The sequence below is a fragment of the Corvus hawaiiensis genome, chromosome 15 (assembly GCF_020740725.1).
Source record: "Corvus hawaiiensis isolate bCorHaw1 chromosome 15, bCorHaw1.pri.cur, whole genome shotgun sequence".
NCBI lineage: Eukaryota > Metazoa > Chordata > Aves > Passeriformes > Corvidae > Corvus > Corvus hawaiiensis.
Genome location: NC_063227.1, coordinates 3512613 through 3522014, shown reverse-complemented (window position 1 = coordinate 3522014; position 9402 = coordinate 3512613). Strand labels below are relative to the sequence as shown.

At 48.4% G+C, this 9402-nt stretch overlaps 1 protein-coding gene across 1 annotated transcript; it reads left to right on the top strand.

Moving 5' to 3' along the window:
- The first annotated feature begins 19 nt into the window (after positions 1 to 19).
- Positions 20 to 9346, top strand: KIF20A (kinesin family member 20A). The gene is made up of 19 exons (XM_048319492.1): positions 20 to 86; positions 529 to 701; positions 1134 to 1223; positions 1350 to 1469; positions 1912 to 2050; positions 2143 to 2330; positions 2422 to 2566; positions 3297 to 3497; positions 3729 to 3840; positions 3950 to 4021; positions 4565 to 4708; positions 4785 to 4950; positions 5215 to 5379; positions 5937 to 6076; positions 6173 to 6275; positions 6928 to 7135; positions 7523 to 7614; positions 7878 to 8015; positions 8858 to 9346. Exons 2-19 carry the CDS (start codon positions 546 to 548, stop codon positions 9128 to 9130), a joined length of 2652 nt encoding a protein of 883 aa, XP_048175449.1. The 5' UTR covers positions 20 to 86; positions 529 to 545; the 3' UTR covers positions 9131 to 9346.
- Positions 9347 to 9402: the final 56 nt, after the last annotated feature.

The following is a 9402-nucleotide window of genomic DNA, read 5'->3' as shown; positions in this document are numbered from 1 at the left end:
AAACCCCGACCGTCGGCGAGGGGCGGCGTGAGGGACAGCGGGGTCGGAGCGGTGTGAGGGGCGGCCGGCGGAGTCTGCGGCTTCCTGTGCGTACGGCCAGGCCCCGCGTGGTGCTGGGGGGTGTGTGTGGGGCGGCCGGCGCGGAGTTGCGTGTGGGTTTGGGGGTGTCCTGTGTGGTGGTTGGTGTATGCGTTAGGTCTGTTCGGTACCGTGTGTTAAAGGGGTGTAGAGGTGGTCTGTGTGTGTGGAGGGGTCCCGCATGGTGTCCGTGGGTCCAGGAGGTGGGTTTGGGGTCTTTGGTAGTGTTTGTGTGCGCACGGGGTCCTCTGTGGTTTCCCGGTGTGCAGGGCGTGCGTTTGGGTGTTTGGGGGTGTGTGCACATTTGCAGTAGCATCCTATGTGCAGGGAGGCTTCCGCGTGGGGATCCGTGTTTGTGAGGATTGATGGATGTGGCACTGGGTTGTATGTGTGGGGAGCAAAGCTTGGGTTGCTGTAACATTACTCTGTCCTGTGTCCCTTTTACCCCAGGAGCCGTGTGAGAGACTATGGCACAAGCACTTGCCTCCCCAGGGCTGTTTTCTGACGATGAGGCTGCAGCCTCCCCTGTGCTCGAGTCCACAGCAACAGGGTTTGGGGCTGACGTGCGCAAGGACCTGCTGTCAGAGTTCTCTGCCATCTCCCCAAACTTGGAGGGCTCTCAGGTGAGGTTGGAACTCTTTTGTCACAAACAGGGCAGTGTTTTCACTCGTGGCTGCTGCTGTCTGTACAAAGGTGATGTGATGCAGAAACAACAGGGACTCTTCAGAAGAGGCAGGAACAAAATGCTGCTTTGGGGGAAGCAGCTCCTGTGAGAGCAGTGGGCAGCAAGTGTCTCTTGGGGTGATGCTTCATTTTAGTGTCAGGCCTTCGGATTGTTGCTCTGATTCATTAGATTAAAAAAAAGCTGGTGTGCTTGGAAATGCCTAAGAAAGCTTCTGGCATTGCTGGTGATTTTGTCACCAGAGAAGTTCCTAAGCACTAGCATGCATAGCCCACATGTGTGCTCCATACGGTGGTTCCTGTTAAGTGCTCCCATGGGGAGGTTGTGTGCTGCCTCTCTGGCTGCCATACTTAACTTGTGCGTATTCTTGCAGGCTGTAGCTGAAGACAATAATGGAAAATTAAAGGTCTACCTGAGAGTTCGACCTCTGAAATCTACAGAAGTGGAAAAAGGGGAAGACCAGGTGAGACACTGAATGAAGCAGGCTCTGAGCTGCCCGTGTGCCTGCTGGGAGATACTGTTGTCCTTCGCTGTATATCCTCTGGCCTCTTGTAAGGCACTGCAGTGATGGATTTCATGTATTCTTTAGGGCTGTGTCTGCATTGAGAACTCAGAAACCCTTATTCTAAAAGCTCCTAAGAATTCCTTCACCATGCGGAGCACGGAGCGGGGAGTGGGACAAGCAGTGCACAGATTCTCCTTCACCCGGGTAGGTAGCTGGGACAAACAAGCCATCTGGAAGTGATTTAAGCTTAAACCAGCCTTGCAGCTTGAAAAGCAGTCTTATTCATATCCACTGACCCCAAGGCACTGCCTGAACTCTGCAGTCTTGTACAATCCTCTCTACAGGTTTCAGTTGCAGTTTTCTTAGTTTTTATCTTCTTAAGCTTTTCTGAAAATTTTTTTTGGCAGAAAGCAGAAAACTTGTTGATGACGCTCTAAACAAGACTAGAGTTGCAGTGATACGAGATGTTACTGGATTAAACAAATGAACACCTTATTTTTGTAGGGGGCTCAGCTGGAATTGCTGGTAGGTCTTTTACTCATGGCTAGTGCAGGGAACAAAGGACTGTGTAATACCACTTGAGCAACCATCAGCAAAGGATAGGAAAGATCTACCTGAAGACATTTTTCCTGTGTCTTGTTTGCAGATTTTTGGACCAGAGGTGGGGCAGAAATTGTTCTTTGATGAGACAATGAAGCAGGTGGTAAAGGATGTGCTGAGTGGGCAGAACTGTCTGGTTTACACCTATGGCATCACCAATTCGGGGAAGACTCACACGATTCAGGGTACGGAAAGCACCAGGTGTTAGGGGCCCGTCGAGGGAGTTGTCTCCTCTCTTGCCTGTGGATCCTCAGCTTTGCTGCTGTTCTTGCTGCAGGCACCACCCAAGATGGTGGGATTCTGCCTCGCTCCTTGGCAACCATCTTCAACAGTGTGGGGGACCGGCTGTACCAGGCCATGGACCTGAAGCCTGCCCTCTCCAATGAGGTGGCCTGGCTGGACAGCAGGCAGGTGCGGCAGGAGGAGACCAAGAAGCAGATGATGCTGCAGGGGGGTCTCTGGGAGGTAAGTACAGGGCTTCTGGGGGGTTCAATAGCAAGAGGTAAGGGATGGTGTCATGCTACCTGCATGCTCCTGTTTGTTGTTTCCCTTCAAGGAGGAGCTGCTAACGCCACTGAAGAGGAGTCACAGTGCTGAATCTCAGCTCCAGGCCACCACCAGTGGCAGTTTTGACAGTGGAGTTGCTGGTCTGTCTTCATCCAGCCAACTCACCAACCGTTCAGACCTCAGCCAGGCAGAAGGTATGTCTGAAAGGCTGTTGTGTACTACCTGCTTCTTTTTGTTGGAGGATGGGGGAAGAATAGGGTGATGGCTGTTTGGATGCTGTGTTGTGGGTAAGGGAGCAAAGGTGCTGTAGTCTCACAGATTTTCCCTTTGAAAGATAAGGATGTCATGTCAGAAAAAGAACTTTGTGCATATGTTTTGCCAGTATTTGCTGCTGCATAATAACCAACCCTTGTGAAATGAAAAATTACTTGACACTTGCTCACTTCATTCAAGGAATGTGGTTATTGAGCAGCTGATTGCTGTGAGGTGGGGATTGCTGGGAAGCAGGATGCCAAAGTGACAGCCTGCACTGAGCACTTGGGCCCTGACTGTCCAACCCAAGAACTACCAGCTGCTTAGGTATGCAGGAGCATGGAGTGATTGAGATAACAAGATCTGAAATGTCACTTATGCTGGAAGGAGTTCATGTTTGAAATATCCTGTAACTCTAGAGTCAAAACTGAGTACATAAGAGTCCTTACACAGAACAGATGATACGGCTAAAGGAAACTTTAGGCTGTCTCACTGGGGACAGGCATTGGAATAGATACAAATGGGAGGAGTTATATGGAAGGATTTGTCTCTGGGGTGGTTTTTCTTGCTGAAGAAAGTATCTCACTGTAGAGCTAAACCATTCCAGTTGGACCCATGAAAAGCTGCAGTCATGATTTGGTTTCCTTCCTTTTTTTACCTCTTTTTCCCCAGAACTGGGCCCTTGCTGGGCTGACTTGGATCGCGTTTCACTCACCAGCACAGGAGATGTGCAGTTCTCCATCTGGGTCTCCTTCTTTGAGATTTACAACGAGTTAATCTACGACTTGTTAGAACCAGCTGTACCTGGGCAGAACCGCAAGCGGCAAACACTGCGGCTCTGCGAGGACCAGACTGGCAACCCCTATGTGAAAGGTAGATTTACCTGGAAGAGAGGTTTTAGTGGCCTGCTAAAAAGGCTTTAGGATTGAGCGGATGGGTGGCTTAGCAGTGATGTGCTGGAGAGCCCCACAGAGACCTCTGATGTCTGGATTACAGGATCGTCAAATTTGTTGATGTCAAGGAAATGTAATGGTGAAGTTGGGGCTGAGATAAGTTTTCTGCCAGTCTCCTAACTGCTGTGCCCAATGCATGTTTGCTTTCCAGATCTGAACTGGATCAATGTCCGGGATGCAGATGAGGCCTGGAAGCTCCTGAAACTGGGTCGGAAAAACCAGAGTTTTGCTAGCACCCACATGAACCAGAACTCCAGTCGCAGGTCTGAAGGGGAAAGGGGTTGTTTAAGCAGAAATACAATTCTGAGGGGCTTTAAAAGTTTGTTGTTTTTTTTTTTTTTTTTTTTAAATTATTTGCATGTTTCTTTACAGTCACAGTGTGTTCTCCATTCGGATTCTGCACTTGCAAAGAGGTGGCAGTGAAGTTGTTCCAAAAATCAGCGAGTAAGTTTCGTGTTTTTTAGGATTTGGGTGTGATCTCGACTTTCCTGTCTCTTTGGTTGAGGGCCTGGGTTATGGGAAGTATCTTGATGAAGGTGTTGTTGAAAGTACTTGGAAGGAATAACTGCTCCCAGTGTTAAGTCTTGGAACTGACAGGAGTTTGAGGAGTACTGCAAAGTACAACTTGAAGTAGTTTTCAGGCTTTTTGAGTGAAGGTAAATGCGAGCATCCTTACCTCTGTAACAGGGCTGATTTGGGTGCTGCTGATGCCTGTTCCTGGGATGTAGTTATCTGGAAAGTGGCTGGTCTGAGGACTGGCAAAGGACCTTTGAAGTTGACACTGCAAAGCTCATTTTGCTGCTACTTAGTGTAATACCTACACTTAGGGCAGGCCCTTCCATCCAGCAATAGCCCAAGCTCCCCAACAGAATGATCTGTGCCCTTATGGGGACGCTGGGAAGATGACTGCAGGGTGTCTGAGCTGTAAACCTGGATATGGCAGGACAAACCCTGTAGGTTATGTGAGTATCACTGTGTTTCCCTCAGGTTATCCCTGTGTGACCTGGCGGGGTCCGAGCGCTGCAAGGACCAGAAAAGCGGGGACCGAATGAAAGAAGCCAACAACATCAACACCTCCCTGCACACCCTGGGCCGCTGCATCGCCGCCCTCCGCCAGAACCAGCAGGCCAGGTGAGCATCCACACCTCCAGAGGGAGGGTGTGGGGGGCTGTTTGGCTTTCCCAGCTCACTCCTGCCTGTCCCACAGGACGAAGCAGGCCGTGGTTCCGTTCCGGGACAGCAAACTGACCCGCGTGTTCCAGGGCTTCTTCACGGGGCGCGGGCGCTCCTGCATGATTGTCAACATCAACCAGTGTGCGTCCACCTATGATGAGACTCTGTATGTAGCCAAGTTCTCAGCCATTGCCAGCCAGGTGAGTAGCACCCACCAGGATCATGGCATGGTCAGGGTACCTTGGGTTTCTCCTGCTTCTGTGGGAATAGGTCCCTTCCCACCACAAGGAGAGGGGGAATGCTTGCACGTCTTCCCTATGCTTTTCTAGTGGTTATTACCTTCAGGGTATTTCCAGATTCTGCTAAACTGAAAGGGCTGAAGGTTGCAGAGAGGGGGGTAGTATTTAAAGACTACACAACTCCCAGGCTTTGCAGACTGATAATGATGGTCTTTTCCCCTTCAGCTTGTTCAGGCACCTCCCACAAAGCTGGGACTTCCATCCTTACAATCCATCATCAAAGAACACAACAGGCGAACCAGCCAGGGTCCAGAGGCAGAGCCAGAGGAAGATGTGGAATCAGAAGAAGACACCGAGGATGAGGGAGATGTCTCCATGTATGAGAAGAAGGTGGGCTGTGATTTGTTTTATAGCTTTTATGTGGATGCAAACTCAAGAACATGACTGTTAGCTTTGGCCTGGGAGCTGGGATTGGAGCTCAGCACTATGCCAAGAGAGATGACACAGAACCTCAGAAGGATATAGGGACCTGGGAAATTGGGACTCTATGACAAAAACATTCCACAGTTGGTCTAAATCTGACACACGTGCTTAATTTGGAAGCACTTTGTCATCTATGGAATAGTGACAGTAACAGTGCAGGTGCAGCCTTAGAATTCCTTCTCTGCAAGGGAAATCTAGAAGTTGTGCAGAACAGGAGGCTAAATGGGGGAAAAATAATCAAACTCCCTAGATACTCAAAGCAGGCAGCTGGGATAGCTGAAAGATCAAGATGAAGTCATATCCCTACAGAGACTCAAGCTGTCATGTGTCAAGGTAGCAAACTCTGGCAACTTCTCTTTCCAAAACCTTAAATCTAGATCACTGCAGCCTGCAGACATGGGATCACTTACTCCAGGTCTTAAGTCTGTTGTGCAGTGTGAGCAGTGGAGCTGTGCCTCTTGCAGGACTTGTTGCGTGTGGTCGAAGCTGCCCGAGAGCTGCTGGTGCAGGAGCGGCAGAAGAAGCTGCAGCTCGAGATGCGCCTGCGTGAGGAGATCTGCAATGAGATGCTGGAGCACATGCAACAGAAGGAGCAGTGGTGGAGGTACAACCTGTGCTGGTCTCCCTCCCTCTGCTCAGGATGAGCTGCAGCACCAAGAACTGCCAGATCCTGACATGGAATTGGTTGTTCTCTTTGTAGCCAACACGTGGATGCTCAGAGGGAGCAGCTGGAGGAACTGTATGAGGGTAAAATGACCATCCTGAAAGACTTACTGACTGACCACTACCAGGAGAAGATGCAGGTTTGTTCAGGGCAATGCAATGACATCAGGAAAGTGGCAGTGGGTTGGGAGGGGACTCTGGGTACTCAAGTCCAGGAAGATCTTTATGCAAAGTGAAAGATTTTGCTTTCTGAGGTATTTTTGGTGATATTATTTCATCACTTGATCCACACTTTTTGCTTCTTGTCTCCTACTTTATGTAGCCCACTAGGCTTCCTAATTTTGAACACTCAATCTGGAAGCTAATGCACAACCATCCTGATTCCTCTACTTGTTCAACATGATTCTCTCCCCTCCCCCCCTTACTCTTTTCACTACTGGCTTGATTTGGGCTCTTCAGATGTGTGTGAATTTCTTTTCTTGCTCTTAGTTGTGATGATGGGTATTGGTCTGTCCATATTTTCAAGCCTGTGACATTTGAGTGACTTCTGGGACTTCTAGCAGACTGAAGATGCCAACTCTTAAAAACAATCCCTTTTCTTTAGAGCCTGTAAAAAAGTGGTTTAGGCTCCCAGGAAGTGGGTTTACTGTGCTCACTTAAAGGACCTTAAAGGCTGGGTTCAATGTGTGAAGTGTGGGATTGAGAAATTCTCCAGGAAGAAAGACACAGAAAGTTTCAGACAAGCTGTGCTAAGAAAATCTTGTTGAATATCTGAACAACTTCCTTTCTCAGGAGCGTGACGAGGAGATTTTGGAGCTCAAAGCTGCTCTGCAGGAGACCAAAGAAAAGCTGGAGAGCCTGGATATGAAGCAAAAGGACTCAGAGCAAGGCATACGTCGATCCAAGCGAGTGGCCACCTCGTCTGTTCTGCAGCAGGAGCTGGCAGACACCAAAGCCAGGCTGGAGCAGTGTCAAAAGGAGTTAAATTCCGCAACTGCAGGTACAGCAGCGACGCTGCACCGGTTCTGAACTGTGCTGAGAGATCCTTGTGCAGGGTTAGAGAGACCTTCTTCAGGGTACATTGCATTCAGACACTCTGAAAACATTATTTGAGTTGTAGGTGACAGGAATAATGTGCTGGATGGACAGTTTCACTTCATTTTCACATGAAAATGGACTTTAGGGCAGGATAATCTTTCCATTCAAATTCCTAAGTCCCTTTGTCTAAATGAATGGGAGAAGCCTGGGATGTTTGTGCCTTTCTGCACAAACTCAAAAGCTCTTCCCAGCTTGCCTGTGGCAGCTTGTCTCAAGGGAAGTCCTGACCTTCAGGAATACTGAAAGCTGATCAACGTCCTGTTGCTCACTACTTTTTGTCTGTTCCTAGAGTTGCGCAAGTACCAGAAATTAGTGGAGCCACCTCCCTCTGCCAAACCCATTACTATGGATGTAGACAGGAAGCTGGAGGACGGACAGAAGGTAACTCCAGTTCTGTGTTACAGAGAAGAACATTTGCAGAGCAAAGTGGTTGCCAGCTTAAACAGTGTTTGGGGCTGCTGTTACCACGTTTTTAAACACGTGAAATGGGTTTGTTGAACTTACTGGAGCTGTTGGAGGTTTTGGTATCTGTGATCACTCAGATGAGATCCTCTCTCTGTGCTGCATATCTGAATTACCTTGGAGTGGCTTTGTTTGCAGAGCAGTGCCAAAACCAGCTGTTGCCTTAAACCTCTCTCTTCTAGAATGTCAGATTGCTGCGTTCAGAGTTACAAAAAATTGGGGAGTCTCTCCAGTCTGCAGAGCGGGCGTGCTGCCACAGCACAGGGGCAGGGAAGCTGCGAGAGGCCCTGGGCACATGTGATGACATCCTGGCACGACAGGTGATGTGTCTGCTTTGGTGTGGGTTGCAAGGGGCAGAGGGGTTTAGTCTGTGTGCTCTGCCATAATCAGAGTAACAAAAGTTCTTGCTGCTGAAAATAAAAATGATTTGCTAGTACATACTGCCTATTATGTGAAGGGAGCTCTCCTGCTGATTTTTTCAATGGCTGAGTCAGTTGTGTATTTACTTCTCCAGAGGAGACCCAGATTGTTTCTGTTCCGTTAACTGGCAGCCTGCACTTAAAGTAGGAGAATTCAGAGTTCTCATTTCCTTATCCACTCCATCACAGTTGCTATGGCAACATATTTGCAGCAGGATGGAGTCAGCTTTGTCCCACCCTTACTGTTCCTCTTTGTTACTGAACTGCTACACTGTTGACAGCAGAAGCTTTTATGCATGGTCTTATTTAGAAGTTAGTGAATTTTGGCAAAAGGCAGTTTATCCTCCTCAGCTCACAGTAACCAGGGAGTTAAGGCAACTTGTCATAGTACCTGATGGGAGCCTACAAAAAAGCTGGAGAGGCACTTTTTATAAGAGCAGAGAATGACAAGACAAGGGGGAATAGCTTCAAACTGAGGTTTAGATTAGATACTAGGGGAAAATTCTTTACTGTGAGGGTGCTGAAGCACTAAAAACACATTTCCTAGAGAAATTGTGGCTGCTCCATCCCTGGAAGTGTTTAAAGCTAGGCTGGAGCACGCTGGTCTAGTAAAAGCTGTCCCAATCCACAACAGAGAACAAGAAGATCTTTAAGGTCTGTTCCAACTACAGATGGGCTTTTCTTTCTATGATTCAATATTTTATATTATTTTATATAAATATATATTGCCTTGCCTTCCTCAGGACCAGACCCTGGCAGAGCTGCAGAACAACATGATGCTGGTGAAGCTGGACCTGCGCAAGAAGGCGGCCTGCATCGCCGAGCAGTACCACACGGTGCAGAAGCTGCAGGCCCCGCCAACGTCCACCCTAAAGAAACGCTTCTGTGCCAACAGGGAAAACCTGAAGCCTAATCAGCCTCCTGGAAAAAAGCTCTTCCTGCACAACATCCTGACACGTTCAGCCACCCGTCCTGTGGCTGCCAGAGGGTGGCAACTTCGTTCAGTTGCTCTATGACTTTTCAAAAGGAGGTCCCTGCCCCGCTATTACTGGAACAGGTGGCAAATCCAATATAATAGCATCTGGTTTTCATTGTGCGCTTGTTTATTGTTATTGTAGCTGCTTGAGAGCTTATGTAAACATCTCTGGATATGTATGTTTAAACTTTCAATCAATACCAAAGTGGACAAAGTGACCTTATGTAATTTAAACACTCCACTGAGGAAAGTCTTTAAGTGTAAAATAATGCAGATGATCAAACTGGTTTAACAGAAGGACAAGATAAAGGT

What these genes read in the sequence shown, in the direction of transcription:
- KIF20A (XM_048319492.1), top strand. Translation starts at nt 546, where the DNA reads ATGGCACAAGCACTTGCCTCCCCAGGGCTGTTTTCTGACGATGAGGCT. An exon ending in GAAGACTCACACGATTCAGG is followed by an intron (nt 2,051 to 2,142) that starts GTACGGAAAGCA and finishes TTCTTGCTGCAG; the next exon opens with GCACCACCCAAGATGGTGGG. An exon ending in GTTGTTCCAAAAATCAGCGA is followed by an intron (nt 4,022 to 4,564) that starts GTAAGTTTCGTG and finishes TGTTTCCCTCAG; the next exon opens with GTTATCCCTGTGTGACCTGG.